Genomic DNA, 17,106 nt, shown 5'->3' on the forward strand with positions numbered 1-17,106 from the left:
AAAATCACAAAAAATGAACTCCAAAGAAAATTCAAAACAGAAAGTCCCTAATCAAATGGGAAAATCAAATGCTCAAACACATCAAACAAATAGACAACAACTGTCATATTCCTGACTTGGTACATGCATTTTCTTTAGTAGAAAATTGTGGATTAAATTTGGTTTTATAGCTGGCTAAACCTCACTATTGTAGACAGAAGTTTGTTTCATTGAAATAAGTAAAATTGTATAGTTCAAGCTTTAAACCTTACTTTTTTTTCCACAATGAAATAAAACTTAATATATTTTCCTTGGTGTGTGCATCTCCTTTTATATAGTCATCATCAAAATAGGATGTGTTAAATAACCAATGAAAAAAAACCAATCCATTAAAAAAGTAAGATTAAAGAGTGAATGAATAACTACATACCTTCAGGTGATTGTATAGCCTTCAATTATAAATGAAAGGTAAGTGATTAAATATGGTACAGTTTATGCAGCTGTGTGTGAATCATTACCATGCAGTATATATATAATTCAAAGGGAACAACCACTTAACTTCAAGTGAGGAGGGGGGGGGGGTAATTTTTTTTGCCTTTAGTTTGATTTTTCTTTCTTGGAAAGTGCAAACCTTTTTTTTTTTAGTTTTTCAATGCTGTCAATTTTTTTCAAAATTTAACATGCACTATGGCATTGGAAAAATCAGCATTCAAAATTATTTGTTTTTTTACAAATTGAGGATCAGAATACACAAAATATGACTACCTGAGCACATGCAATTAATATTTAAGGATGTCTGCTGGTCATGTTTTTGAATTCTTGTCATATTTTCGATTTTCTCAGGTTTTATCCATCCAAATGTATTAAAAAAAATTTTACACGACACCCCCCTTTTGTCTTCATAAATCTGTTCAATAGATCATTTCAGATTTAGTGATCCGGCGGCATGAAATCCTTGTTATTTTTTCTTGGTTTAAAGGGTAAAAAACAATTCCAATGTTAACAAATAGTAAAGTCTGAAGAAAACCCTTTTCCCGCCATTTTCTAAATGTCTCGTATTTTGAAAACTACACACGATACTAATGATTTTATTACTTTATTTTGTTTAAATATCAAAGTTGTTTTCATTTTAAGCAACCACATGAAATCCTTGTTATTTTAAATTAGAGCAGCAGACATCCTTAAATGCACAATTATATTTATTGCAACATTGATGTGGTGTTCCTGCATAGGAGGGATATACAATTACAATAGAAACTATTTTTATTTTTTTCTAAATACTCTTATTGATACATTAAATAATTATTATAATATAATAGATACACTTTTACATGATCTTGCATATATTTAGAATTGAATTCGATAAACAAGTCGACCAATACGTGTTACGGAGCACCGGAGTAAACCATGTGAGAAACAAACAAGACTTTTATTTACTGCGGATGATGGATTTGATGAAAACAGTTTCCTGAAAATTTGACAGTAGCCGGCTTTCTTGAAGATATTCTGTAGGAGAAAAACACAAAGAGAAAACATTAAAATGGCAACACGAAGTTTAACAGAGGTTTTCATTTTGATGAGAAACAATGCTTTACAAAGTCGTCATATGTTTTCTGAACATGTAAGAAATCAATAGAATTAAGAAAACAAACTATAATACTTTTAATTTTCGTTTCATCATCATGTACATGTATGTCTGTTTTCTTCAACAAAAACTTTCATTATATTCAAACTTAAAAGATCTGCATTGCAATGTATGTTATAAGACATAAGAAGATGTGAAAGAGGTGCGAAAAATACCATAAACTCATACTCAAATTCAAACTCATAGTCATAGATTGAAAATAAACTGACTCAACTACAAATGTATTGCAATGGCACATCAAAAGATGTAACTGAGTGGGGAAATACAAAGATGGATAGGTGCCCACAGTCCCACTCTCCCCCGTTTCTGTTTGCCTTGGGTCTGTCCATTATCCTGGTTTGATTGTTTGCCATTATGCCGGCATTATTTACATTTTGAGAGCAAAAAAAGAGGAGCTGGTTTAATAATGTAAATATTGAAGTAATTACATTAAACTATGAGTTTTCAATCTGTCTGTACATCAGTGTATTTTGCCCTTATCAAAACACAACTTATTACAATAACCATACGAAAAGCCTAAATATATTGTTTATCTTTTGAAATTGAAACAGTATCCAAAAGTAAAAAGCGACACACACAGAGGCATATCTTTCAAGACCAACAAACACTTAGGCCAAATAAAAATATATGTGTGGTTCCAGTAACCCGACCGACCCTAGAACTTTTTTTTTCATTTCTGAAAAATAAATTTTCAAACGATCAAATTTTGAGGATTGTGAATTAAAATAATTAAATTCAGATTTCTGTCATAAGTATCTGTTATGGCTAAAATGCAAGAATTCATAACTAAATGCAACAAAATTAACTAAAAACATATCATGACTGTTTTAGTTTACAACCAAACACATGTAAAAATGGTGGACTTCCGGTTGGGACGTATATAATACCCTATTTTTTAAAAGTATGTAACTGGAACCATACATATATTTTTATTTGGCCTTACATGTACAGTGGAATCCCCGGTGTCCGCCAACCGGTGATACCGTGCATTAGCTGATTTCGTCATATTACCACAGCAACACAAATAAAATTGTTCTTGTTATTGTTTTAGTATTCCGAAGGTATAAAAAGAATAAAATTGATAAGTTCAAGAGTTAAAATATTACTGCAATCCCATGATTTACAATATTTGGCCAATTCCCATTAAGAAAAATTACATCTGACATCAGATAAAATGTGTTTTATTTAAGACAAATCTATATCAGATTGAAATAATTTTTGCTCTGCATGCTTGGCAGTGTGTTTGGTTCAAATTCAGGCATATTTCGTAGCAGAAAATCTTTCCTTTATTCAAAATAATCTTTGTTTGGAAGGCATGCGCAAAATCACTGGATATTGGAGGAACTGACTGACTGCACCATACTGAACAGCCTTGCAATTAGTTACTTAAAATTCATCACCACACAAATAAAAACTGTTGCCTATTGTTTTTGTTTTTTTTATTATTATTATAACCTCTCTGAAATTCTTTATTGGGTCTTGATCATGATGGCAACATAAAAATGGGATAAGAACAGCCATGCAAACCTACAAAATAAAAAATAAAAACTTGTTAATTAAAAATCACAATGATTAATGTGCATGTTCTGACATCCAAAACATTTAATTTTAGGTTAATGATGACCGGATGGCACTTGTTTCAAATGCAGCTTCTGATATGGAAATGGGCAGTATTAATACAAAATCATCAAGACTGCCTCCAGAATGGTAAGTACGACTAACGATATATTTTTTTTTCTTGTGACACACAGAAAAAATTAGGGTCTATAGTTTATTTTTAGATATTTTTTTCATGTATACATCTTAATAGGTGTAATACCACCAACCAAATCATGGTACATTACATCCGGTTGTAGACCAAAATTTGGTCGAAAAAAATATTCCCTTGAATAATTTACTTTCAGGGGAGATAATTCAAACTTTAAAAACAAAAATTCAAAGATTATATTGACTTATACAAGGTTATGCTTCTTACATCTTAAAGCAAATAAAAATGACTTGTACAAGTATTATCCCTGACTGTTTAGTAAACACTAAATGTACCTCAAAAGTATAAGATCAAGACAAACTGCAGGAACAAAGTGTTTTACTTTCAATAACCAAATGGTTTGTTAATTGGTACATTTTTAAGCTTTAATGCATATTCCAGGCAGTTGTATTAATTAGACTTTTTCAAATATAGTAAGCAGGTAAAGAACACATGATACTTTCATCACAAACACCATAGCCCTTAAACATTATAAAATAGTCCATATTGTTACAAAAAATAAAAATAGAGGCAATAAACAAATAAATATAAAATACTTTTTATTCCACTTCCTATTTCAAGTAACAAAAACCAAAAATAACAATGAACAATTTTTTTTTTAATTTTAATTTTGGAATCCTACATAGACATGATATGTTGACAGAGTTGTGACAAGATGGCCTTGAAGCAGACAAAAACTTGATGTTTATCATTAGTGCACAATTAGTAATATCAAGCAAAGAAATCAACAGATACTGAAAACTGTCATGAAAATGTACACTTTCTGTAGACAATAAAAAAAATTGACTGATTTTGATAAATCATGTTTATTTTTTTTCCAAAAATAATGGTAATGATAATTATTTGAGACCTCTGTTTCTGAAGCATCACAGTAAAAGTTTAACCAATTTGACACTAGTAGTAGCCGAAAATGACCATTTCCACCTGACAGTAAAAGGCATTCATACCCTCTTACATAGCATAATAAATACATTTTACAAATTATTTTGACAGGGTAGATGGAGTAGAAGAGGTACAATATGAAATGACAAAAATCAAAACTAAAAGTAAGTATACAGATTTTTTCAGATTTCAATTTACATATGTAGATGTAATTATTGCAACCATTGAAAATGCAAATGTACCCATTTCTCATTAGTTAACTTTTTGGGTAAAGATTGCATGAAATGCTATCAAAACCCTATGGTACTGACTTGATATCTAAATCTTCAAAGTTTTATCACTACCTTTGAGATCCACACAATATGGTGCATTGATCATAACATTCTTAACATCCTATCCGTGAACATTACCAGAAATGTATCAATAAAATATATACTCAGATATTCAGTTAAAAAATTATGTTATACTTGTCAAAATTAGATAACTTTTGCAAGGTACATGAATCTAATTAATATCTATTCTATAAATATCAATGATGTCATCTTTAAGAATAAGAGTTATCTTCCTTTGTTTAATGGTTTATAAAATGCAATTAAATTATTGAATTTTACTTTCCACTTATAAATTGTAGCAATCTTCACCATTCAGTGCTTACAAACACTTAGGTTTCACAGTTTGGATAATATGATAGAGATTTCCAAATAATATATCCCAAATTTTGGTTGGTCAGGCCAAAATAGCTATTTTAATAAATTTTATAATAATTTTAGAAATTTACAGTATGCAGAATCATTGTTAGCTGGAAGGAATTGTTAACTTGAACTTAATGTTATTGACTGGTTTTGTCGGGTTAAACAATTGGACCTTTAACATAAAACTGCATATTTTTGATTTTTTAGTGAAGGAACTTGCAACACTCCATGACAGACATTTAAACAGACCAACGTTAGATGATAATGTGCAGGAGGAACATGCTATAGAAATAATGACACAAGATATTACACAGGTTTGTTTTCATGTTAAGGGAGATGATTTGAGATATAACCCAAACAGACAGCAACCCAATGACACAAAAAAAACCAAGAAGACATGAAGTAGTCTATAAATATACTTCAAGAATAGACCATTGTAAAGCTCTATATGCCTATCGCATACTCAATTGTGTTTGTAAATTTAACAGAAACCATTAAAAACTACTGTCCACACTGAAGTCTCTGAATGACAAAAATTAGAATACAACTAAGGAGCACCACTGACAATGTTCCTGACATAGGGAGGCACATATACTTGTTTCAGATGTTTAATCTCAATCATTTGAATATCAAAAGGTATATAGAAAAATCAGGACATAGAAAACATTTGATGAATTATATTGCTGAAGTAGATAGTCAAAACACAATTGTATGCAAAACAATAATAAACTCTGCCCTAGCAAAGAGTACACAATTCAATCATCCAAATAGCACAATTTTATTAGTAACATTCAAAATATTTCATACTGTGAATTCACTTATTTTTCATTGGTAGTAATTTTCTTTGATTAGGAATATTTGATTCCATGATTTTGCTAAAGTCTGCATACAGGGAAATATATTTAATGTTGTTCAGTTGAATTCATTGTTTATCTTTACCATAGAAATCCATGAAAATTTATATCGAACGAATAATTTTGAATCAAGAGTAAACAATTAGTTTTCTTGCAGATGTTTACCAGATGTCAAATAACAGTTCAGAGAATAAGTCACAAAGGAAACCATGGGACAGAGCAGGAAAAAAGACTAGCCAAAAATATAGTATCATCTGTGGCCAGATCACTACAAGATATGTCATTAAATTTTAGAAAAACACAATCAGATTACCTCAGAAGTAAGTTGTTTCATCTTTTGATAGGGTAGACTAGAAATTCTTTGATACTGACACTGATGACCAAGGATTGTTCCATTAAAACATACATGATACCCAGTGAAGGCACTTTTAAAAAGGAAACCACCTATAGAGTCAACTTACAATTTCACTTGCATATCCGCTATACAAAAAGATAGATGACACCCTACCATTGTTCAGATTTGGAAGTGCCTTCCCTGGGTTCCATGTATATTTTTATGGAACATCCCTAAAATAGTCAAGAACACAATTGTATAAATAGTAATATGACAAAGTCATGTAAACTTGTCCTATAACTTTGATTTTATTGTTACATAAAAACATTTTCACTGAAACCTTTAAGTTTTTCTTCGCTTCTAAAAGTCGGAGCTTCTTGTTGACTGATACAGATCTTCATCTGGTTATTTCATACAGTATTACACATTTACAGTTCCTTACTTGTAACTTAATTAATGAGTCAGTTTTAGTCAAACCAAGAAACTGTACATTTGTAATAGAATAAACTCAGTAAATTTGGCATCTTAAGGTGGCTCGGGCATATATGAAGTTTCTATCAGAAGTGCCGTATTTGTGTTTATTTTATTCTTTACAGAAAGTGAAACAAAGTGGTAGAAAAAAAATATGGGGTCACTGACCATTTAAGCTCAAAATTTTACTTTTAAACAGGTGTGTAAAAGGGATCGTTTTTCAATGAAATGGTAGGGAATATAGAGGTGTTGACATATTTTTATCGGAATATCAAAAAATTTCTATGACACTTGGTCCAAAACTCTTATATAAAAAGCTGAAATATAGCTTCAAACAGTGAGCAAATAAAAACATAAGTCATCAATAAAAAAAAAATATTTTGCTTTAAAATCCAAATTTAGGCGGGAAAATGGTGAAATTGGGTGAAATGTCATTTTGAGCCTTTCACAGATACACATAATAATGATAATATTTTTTGAAGGACATAACTACAATGAGTTAATATTTCTAATCAATCAAAATATTTTAGAAAATATTATCGAATTTACGACACATACTTTTCGTGTGTATTGAAATTCTTGCATGAAATTATGTGCCGTCAAATAGTCCGGATCCACCGTACCTTAAACATTGGAATATGAAAACCTAACCTGTGCACAATTGAAATATTCAATACTAGTAATGTTCTAATCAGACAAGCATTGCTTTTATTGCTGTTTTTCATTTTGACTTTTGTCTTTTTGATAAAAGGTAGAAAAATCAATCTATTAGCTAAATCAAGATAAAATGTGGAATATGGATTCATTATTAATCACATATAATTTCAATGTTTGAAGATTTTTTAAATCATGAATTTAAATATAAATGGATATCAATGAATGAAAGTATTTACATCAACTGCAGACAGCTCTGAGTGTCACAAGTAAGAAATAGTTCTAATTGGACAAAACTGTATTTTTCTATATTTATTCAAAAGTGAACAATTTCTTCATTTTTCATTTCAGAAATAAAAAGTAGAGAAGAAAGATCTAGAGAATTTTTTGATACAAATATAGGTCCAAGCTCAGGGTCATTTATGGAGGAAATAGAACCTTTTGAAGATGTATTTGACAAGGTAATGGAGAGAAGCTATCTTTGTTCATCATTTAGAGTTGTGTTTGATGATTTCTATAGATGCAAAATAACAAAGGCGTAATAAAAATCTTATTTTATAAATAAATAACTTCATCAAAAACTACCTTGACCAAAAACTTTAACCTGAACTTTGCACTATCATTTTCTATGTTCAGTGGACCATGAAATTGGGGTCAAAACTATAATTTGGCATTAAAATTAGAAAGATCATATCATGGGGAACATGTGTATTAAGTTTCAAGTTGATTGGACTTCAGCTTCATCAAAAACTAACTCAACCAAAAACTTTAACCGGACGGACGAACGGAGGCACAGACCAGAAAACATAATGCCCCTCTACTATCGTAGGTGGGGCATAAAAAGAATTAGTTTATGAAATGATACGGTTTTCTTGCTTTATAAGCTTGCCAATGAATCACTTCATGTATAACCTGCGGCATTTAATACTTAAATCTTCCTTTTTATAGATAGAAGTCCAAGAGGCTTTTGTCGGTAGGAGCTTGTAATGTTTGCTGACTTCCCTTTATGCACTTTGAATAATATTGTTTAAAAAATGGCTAATGATGTCTATATTACTGGTCACACTACTTATTCAATCAATCAGAATTTACAACACATGCAAATATAGTTTCATTTGAACTAAGAAGTACAATATACATTTACGGCATGTACAAAAGATGAATATTAAAAATTTTAAAAACAATCTTAAATACTTATAGCTCCAGTAAAATGCTCATTACATTATGTCCAGGTTAAACATTTCATTCACACTTACAGAACAGTTTCACTAGCGAAAGAAATCATACACATGATGGTCCGAGACCACAATTGTCGTCCCTTGATTTTCGTTGTTCACGAATATAGTCCCTAGTGTTGACAGTGGGTTACTTGCCATTAATTTTTATACCCCTTCCAAATTTATTTCTCCATGTTTAATGCCTCAAATTGCAAGTAGGGGGGTGAAATTACACTGTAAAACAATTTGGGTCCAGAATTTTAAAGGAAAGTAGTGATTAGGTCCAGCTGAAAAAGGTTGAAAATTAGCACATCGGAAGCTGTCAAAAGATTTCAAGATGCCCTAAACATAAAATTGTCCATATTTTGAGTTAGAGCCGATGAAGTTTTCTATAATTTTGATATAATTTGTCCCAAAAGTTGTACAACACACTGTAAAAGTTTCTTTGAGAAAGCGCAGGTGGGATTTTTTTAATTTTCATTTATGTTCTAAAAGAAATGCACTACGAAATAATTGTGTTCTCGGACCTGATGGCATGAAACTGGTTTATACATACACATATATATATACACTTTTGCCATGACCAACAGTTGACTGGACATTTTCAAAAAGATTGAATCTAGTTGAATGATAAAGATTTATTTATTTATTCAAGGGTTTTACATCATCACAATTACACATGGTTGAAGATAATACAGTACATGTTAAACAAAGAGAGAAAGAAATAGCACAGATAGTACAGTCTATAACAGATCTGAATGAAATATTTAAAGATTTAGCTACTATGGTTGTAGATCAGGTTAGTGTTCAAGTTTAAATACAAATGTAGTTACAACATAATTTCCTGCTTAGTGTGGCAGATGCAACCTGTCATTTTAAGTCGCATTCATAGCAGAAATGTTTCTGTAATAATCTTTTTCAGTACCTCTAAAGCAAAAAAGTAATGGAATCCTTAAATCTTTTCATGTCATCTTATATCTAGAGATACTTGGAAATATAGGTCATACAGAAACAAAATTCAAATTCATGATAGGGGAGGTAATTTATTATAATATGTACTTTGGTTTAAGTTTTTGATGATTTGTTAGTTTTACAAAGTTCTTGAATTTATATACTGTGAAAGTACTTTAATTCGTGGGTATTAATTTTCGTGGTTTGAGCAATATTTACATGTTCGTGGGTTTTTAAATTCGTGGATTTTAGTTTTCTAAAAAAAAAAAATTTGAAAAATTGAAGCCTTTAGAAACGAGGGTTACAAATAGTCTAGATTGAAGGAAATTGCAAAGTAAACATTGACCCGTGTAAATCGTAGTGATAACACTAATTAACCCATGATAAAGTGATCAACAGATTAAAGACCATCAAAGGTGTTAATTAGGCCATTAACATGTCACCTAAAGAAAACAGTAACATAAATAAATGCTATGAATTGCCAAATAGTTCTTAGCAAAATCAAGACCAGCATAATTTTTTTATTTCTTATAAGTACGAGAACTATGAGGATATAAAATGAACACTTTATCATACTAGCATATCAATACCGGAAATCTGACTTTTATTAATCAAAAACAAAAGTTGTACATTTTAGGTTATTAAAGATTAAATGGGTATAATCCTGCATGCGTTTGTAGTTCTGTGACTGCTATTAAAGTATTCTCAGAGTTGGTGCTATTCAATATCTTCTCTTAGACTAGATCATACATGTCATATCAGTAGTCAAACCTACCGATTGGGATGTTTCCAGGTCTTGATTTAGACAATGGTTATTTTATTTCGTTGGACACTTAAATTCGTGGATAAAGTCATCCACGAAAACCACGAAAATTGGTACCCCACGAATAAAAGTACTTTCACAGTATTTCACTTTCTAAGAATGAATTAAAAACCTTTGTGTTTATGTAGATAGAAGAGGGATGTATAAAAGTGGTAATTCACTTGTTTTCTTATCCTCATAAAACTGTCTTATTTGTAATGTTTTGTGGTAAACATCACAATTAAATGTTGTTTATACTTAACTTTCATGAATTAATGAAAATTGTGTATTATCTGTAAATGACTTTGTATAAGATGTAGGTTTTGAAGGGCTGAAATTAAGTTGTAATATGGATGTTTACTATCCAAATTGTTGCTCAATTTCAATCCATTTATCAAAGGGACACAACTAAAATACTGATTGGAAATTGTCTCACTTACACATACTATAAATGGAATATTTAATAGTATGTGTAGGCTCCAGTGTGTGATATCATGGATTATGGTAAATCATGTGCAAAATAAAGATTTTTGTTTGCTATGATTGCAGCTTGCAGCTGAATCAAATAATTTGATATATTTGAATTAATACTATTTTTCTGGGAACACAAAAAGTACATATTAAGTTCGTAAATACTTGTATCAATTTATTAACACAGCAATTATTGTATATTTTTTAGGGAACAATATTAGATAGAATAGACTATAATGTAGAAAATGCCAGTGTACAAGTAGATAAAGGACTACAACAATTACAGAAAGCCGAAAAATATCAAAAGAAAAATAGAAAAATGTTATGTATTGTTATATTAGCAGCTGTTATTATATTATTATTGATTATATTGATAGCCGTCAAAAGATAGCATTAGTTATCATTTAGGGATTTTTATATTTTAATAAAAAAAAAAGGCTGTGATTAACTTATAAAGTTTAGGGACTTAAGGAAACATTGAATGGTGCCATTGAACTATGCATTCTGTTAGAGCAGAAAAGTTAGGTTTTACCTCAATTATACTTAATGTCATGTATGGTTTTTCAATTATACTTAATGTCATGTATGGTTTTTTAATACATCTCAATGGTATCTACACAAAAAGATGAAAGGTTGAAGTATCCTTCCTTGTATTTATATATGGATGTGTATAGAAGAGTCTGTCAGAAGTCATTAAAGTTAAAATTTGGGAATGATCTAATGATAAAGTCTATTTTGTGTTTGTTGAACAATTTACAATTGTTTTGAAGCTCCAGGTATCTCCTTAGCCTGTTGATGGTGCACCTCCATCGTTTATTAACCTTCCACCATTGCCAAATAATCTCCTTAAAGTTAACTTTGCCAGGCGCCAATGTTGAAAAGTTTGATTTAGCTTTGATGGTGCACCTCCATTGTTCATTAACCTTCCACCATTGCCAAATAATCTCCTTAATGTTAACTTTGCCAGGCGCCAATGTTGAAAAGTTTGATTAAGCTTTTGCTTGTTGCTGCAGTTTTGGTTTGTCAACTATGGGTCATGAAATTGCAAAACCCCTATTTCTCATCAACAATGCCCTCCAAAATAATTTTATTAATCGAGGGGTTATCAGGGTACTGTTAATTTTCCCTTCTTCCTGTGTTCACTCTTGACAGGAAAATATATTTAATAAGTTTGGATGACTTACTTCAGTATTTAATAATTTTAAAGCAAATGGTAACATTTTGAATTTCAAATTTCAAATTTTGAATACAGTTATTCAGATTGTAAATGGGTTTTATTATGTTTTGTGTATAGCATGACATTTTATCTGTAGATTATATTATTATTCTATGTGCAATAAGTAGTTATTGTGTTCATCATTGTGTATTGGCCATTCAGTAATTTCTGTGTGCATTAGTTTTATCAAAAATAAAACAAGAACTACATCAGAATCACTGTTTTAATGTGATTTTATCCAAATTTGAATCGTACAGGTAACGTTATAACTTTCAGTTTGTGAGGTATCATTTTAGCCACAACATATTTGCGTCAAAATCATTCATGAAGTTTCGCTGAATTTTATTCTATTTGAAATTTATACATTTTTTCAAGCTTTAACGTAATTTTTTTTTTGTATTTCATTAGAATCGGAATAACAGTACCGTAGTTGAAGAGTTGCCACTGCCAATTTTGATTTGACGGTAGCAAATTTCTGTTTTACTATCTCTGCTACGTGTCGCCAGTAAAACTGCATTTGCGACTGTCAAATCACCAATTGACAAGGGCAACTCTTCAACTACAGTTCTGCTATTCCTTTAATCTAAATCAATAAAACAGATAGTAAGGAAGCAAAACTTCACATTAAGAGGTCATCAAATATCTTTAAAAAATGGTCAAATGACCATACCATATAATAGGGCCTTAGTTGCCCAGAATCTAGACAAATGCATATTTTCATTAGGTTAGAATAGGAAGATCAAAAGTCATATCTTTTACTGGTATGTTAATAGTTGTTCATTGAATAGGGTTTATGCAATAAAAAAGTAAATGACAGTATACAATTGATATCATCTTATAATTACATTAGATGTATGTTTCATTATTATAGGTTATTCTGATTGGCTAACTGCACATCACATGTTATTCCTAAAGCAATTGCATCACTCAATAAAACTTATCATTCATGATAACATGTGGTCCCACAATAAAGTGCACAGTTGAATAAGATAAAAAAAACATTATAAAATTCGTGTTTTCATGATCATAGCTAAAAAATGTAATTATAAGTAGTGAATGCTTCTTTTTGTAACTTCATAGGGTTGTAAAAGCGTTGACTGTGCGTACATTTTTAGAATGAAGCGCTTCTGCGCTTCATACAAAATGTACTTCGGTCAATGCTTTTACACCCCAATGAAGTTACAAAAAGAAGCATTCAATTCTTAATTGATAAACTTTGAAAGTGTCCTCAAAACTACAAAGGGGGATAATTTACGAATTATTCTGAAACTTTAAACACAGTTATACTGTTTAAGAATAATAAAACAAACATTTGGTTAAGGTAAATGCTAGAGGTTGTAATAATATACTGTAATATATCATTTAAAAATTTACCTTTTCTTTAAAATATTCTTGAGAGGGTAGATGTATTAAATGTTTTAGGGTAATAGTTGTAGTAAAGTAGAGTGGGACATTACATATATATATATATGTTACTAGTGTTTTAAAAAAAATCTTTTTCAAGTCCATCTTTCATGTGAACTATTACCAAAATTACTAGATGTAAAGAGGTTGAAGCACGTTAATTCTTGTAAAGTCAGCTTCATATTTATGGTGATACTTTTGTTAAAATTTCATTTTACTTTGCTGTTATACAAAAATAATATTTCATTGTTTTTAGGGGGGAAAATCACATTAATGTTTTAAAAATGTTATGCATATAGTAAAATATGAAAATAGCAAGATGTTTTCGATATTATTTATATGATTTTTCTGTGCAGCCTATATATGAGATATAAACTAGAGAAATGCTTTTTAACAGAATATATGAGCTGCGTCAGGTATGAATTCACCAGCCATTTTTCAGATTGTAAAAAAATTATACAAAGTCTGTAAGAGTTCAAGACTTTATAAGTATAAGAACAGACCAAAATTCTTTTATTTAGGAGATAACTATATTGTATTTTAAGCTCCGACGGCATCAATTGGGGATTTGATGGTCGCAAATTAAGTTTACTGGTGACGCGTTAGCTGAGACAGTAAATGGGTATTTGCGACCATCAAATCCCCAATTGATGCCGTCAGAGCTTAAAATACAATATTGTTATCTCCATTCTAATGAAACTTACAGAAAACAACGTTAAAACATGTATTTAAAATCTGTCAGATGCCGTCTGTGCTTGCTCGTAGTCCCATAGCATCAATTGTCAATTGATGCCATGTAAATAAGTGACGGTATCCAATGAAAATGAACGTTAAAAACGTTGTTGCATTAGAATTTGTATTTGAATGTTCCAAAATCAGTCAAAGTCTTTCACATGTACATGTGCACTTGTATAAGGTTGATTTCTATATGACACAGCTCATGTGTTTGTTTGGTTGTTGTTCAGGGTGTAATCACAAATTGATAGTAGGTAACTGTAAAAAAGTGAAAAGATAAGAGGGATAGTGACAAATTTTGTATGGAAAAAACTTATTAACTATTGTTTAATTCACCATTCCTATAGGAAAAATACATTCCAAAATAGTCTAGTCATTAAATTAAATATTGTCATATTGTACAACTTTAAACATGTATTAGGTAAAACATGTTGGGAATCCCCGGATATTTTATTAAAACTATTTTAAATAGAAACAAAGTGACATTTCATTGTGATCATCATTTGTATTAAATAAAAAAATTCTTTTAAATATGTGAAAGGTCAAGGTGTAATACTACCATTGATTTCCCCTATTAGTCTTTGTTAAATTTGCACTTTTCCAAAAATTTCTCAAAATAGTTGTGAGAGTATGACTGAGATGTGTGAAGTATAATAAAATTGAGAAAGGAAATGAAGAATATGTCAAAGAGACAACAACCCGACCAAAGAGCGGAAAACGGCAAAAGGTCACCAGTGTGTCTTCAACTCAGCAAGAAAATTCCATGCAGCAGTATCTTATTTTATAAAGATAAAGGAGATGTTGAGAAAAAAACCAAATATTAACAATACTTGTATCTTAAATATTGAGAATTTTGTATAAAAAGTTTTTTTCATATCCAATAAATTATAAAAAAAATCTTGCACAATTCTACTGTGAAAAAAAACACATGTTCAGTAATAAAGTAAGTTTATGAAATATTGAATATAAGTAAGTTTATGAAATATTGAATATAAGTAAGTTTATGAAATATTGAATATAAGTAAGTTTATGAAATATTGAATATAAGTAAGTTTATGAAATATTGAATATATGTTTACTGCTGTTAAGATATTAAATCTTTGTCCTCATAATAAGGGATTATGTGTGACTCTTTTTTTTCAGATTGTTGACACAATAGCTATAAAAATGTTTACATTTATTATTATAGTTACAATATAAACAACTAATCTTTACTGGAACAGATCATCATAGCCTATTAACATTATAGAAGGGGTTCAAGGCATAAATACAGTCAGTAGCTATTAATAGAAAATGCTAATAACAGGCTATTATTTAAACTTGGAATTATTTTTAATTATGGAATTTGCATGATTTCTTGTGCTTGAAATTTTTAATAAATTCCTTGTTTATTTTGTACTGCGCACAACATTTTCTATAATAAAGAAGATCATACATTTTCAATAGAATGTACTGTGCCGTGCACAACACTATCTATACAAAATACATTGTATGGGAAGTGTTATGAACCTATCAAAGCATTATAATACCTCAAAAACATGGAATTTATTAAAAATTTCAAGCCCAAGAAATTATGCAAATTCCATAATTAAAAATAATTCTAAATTCAAATAAAAGTCTGTTTTATATAATTAAGGCTATTTCAGAAAAATGTGTCTCTTTGGGGACAGAACACATATAAAATTAGAGGGTTCCAGCAACACATTAAAATTAAGGTGCAATATTTGTTTTCATAGGAAATTTTGAACTTTTACTCCCCAAACATAATAATAAATCTATGGTGGTGTTCTTTTTTTTTAATAGTCATTACCATTATTTGATAAAGGCAAGTTTAGTAATCTGATTTTCTCCAGAAAACAGTTTGCCATTAATTTTTAAGAATTATTTTGAAGACTCCGTCAGACAATCAAACCATATGTGCATACTGGTATATCAAAACCATAGCATTTTTCCCTCCTCTTTCTCTAAGCACATTTGAAATCCAAATTAGCATTTGATAATCAAAACAGTATTGCCAGGCTGTTCAAATTTAAATTATAGATGTTTTGTTTATCTTAAATTTTTAATCAACTTATTTTTGATGAATTTGAATTGAAAGAAATTCTCATTTGGTTTCATTCAATAATTTTGTAAAGATTTGAATGGGTATAGATTGACCAATCAACTGTAGAAAATTTGGCTTGATTTGTACTGAATTGCCATACATTTTCTCTAATTAAACAAATATTTTAAGTATCCGGGACTTTCTGGTTATAGTGGAGCAGGAAACAATTTTATGTAAGAAGCACTGTTAATCCATTTACTGCAATACTCATAGCTTAACCTTTTGGGTGACAATAGTGAATTTTTGATATTAAGCCGCAAACTAATAATTCCTCAAGCTTGTATTTCTTCATAAACTCATTTAAAAAATCATACACAATGCTTTATATAGTCTGGGACTATATCAGACATGTTTTTGTTAGACAGTGAAATAGCATGGTTGCAATATAAATGTGACGGTAAATAAATGTCTATATTTTGTCTATTTCATATAAGATATATAAGTATTACTTAGATATGTTATAATCTATTAAAATTATAAAAAAGCAAATGATTTTGTTAAAAAACAATTTCTTGTTTTGTTTTATCTTTTAGCATAGTACATAATGTAAATGAAACCTATAGAGATCTTTAAATCCCCAATTTGGATTTTAAGAGTAAAAAATAAATTGGTGCTTAGGAATCGCAACAAACCACTAGAGAACCATATGTGTATGGAAAGTTGTCTCCCTTTTTAAGTAAGTTTACAAAGCATAAAGTGTTTGTGATAAATCATGCACTGTAATACTCAGGGTAAGTTGAGAAGAAAATACTTTATTTTTAGATCACATTTGATATAACTATTTATGGCGGTTGAGCACCTATAGCAATGTCTGTTTAATTTTGTGATTTTCCTCTGAAATTGCCTCTTGTAATGTTTAACCAATTGGTTTGTCAGATTCGAGTTGTTCTATTCATAGGTTTTATGTAATGTTTTTCCAATATTTCA

At 29.8% G+C, this 17,106-nt stretch overlaps 1 protein-coding gene across 1 annotated transcript; it reads left to right on the top strand.

Moving 5' to 3' along the window:
* Positions 1–1,395: 1,395 nt before the first annotated feature.
* Positions 1,396–16,687, top strand: LOC139524272 (syntaxin-16-like). The gene is made up of 8 exons (XM_071319008.1): positions 1,396–1,600; positions 3,237–3,331; positions 4,386–4,438; positions 5,174–5,280; positions 5,978–6,140; positions 7,631–7,740; positions 9,152–9,295; positions 10,929–16,687. The coding sequence occupies exons 1-8, from the start codon at positions 1,520–1,522 to the stop codon at positions 11,109–11,111; spliced, it is 936 nt and encodes a 311-aa protein (XP_071175109.1). The 5' UTR covers positions 1,396–1,519; the 3' UTR covers positions 11,112–16,687.
* Positions 16,688–17,106: the final 419 nt, after the last annotated feature.

This window comes from Mytilus edulis, chromosome 5 (genome assembly GCF_963676685.1).
Source record: "Mytilus edulis chromosome 5, xbMytEdul2.2, whole genome shotgun sequence".
Taxonomy (NCBI): domain Eukaryota; kingdom Metazoa; phylum Mollusca; class Bivalvia; order Mytilida; family Mytilidae; genus Mytilus; species Mytilus edulis.

What these genes read in the sequence shown, in the direction of transcription:
- LOC139524272 (XM_071319008.1), top strand. Translation starts at nt 1,520, where the DNA reads ATGGCAACACGAAGTTTAACAGAGGTTTTCATTTTGATGAGAAACAAT. An exon ending in GTCATATGTTTTCTGAACAT is followed by an intron (nt 1,601 to 3,236) that starts GTAAGAAATCAA and finishes ATTTAATTTTAG; the next exon opens with GTTAATGATGACCGGATGGC. An exon ending in TCAAGACTGCCTCCAGAATG is followed by an intron (nt 3,332 to 4,385) that starts GTAAGTACGACT and finishes TTATTTTGACAG; the next exon opens with GGTAGATGGAGTAGAAGAGG.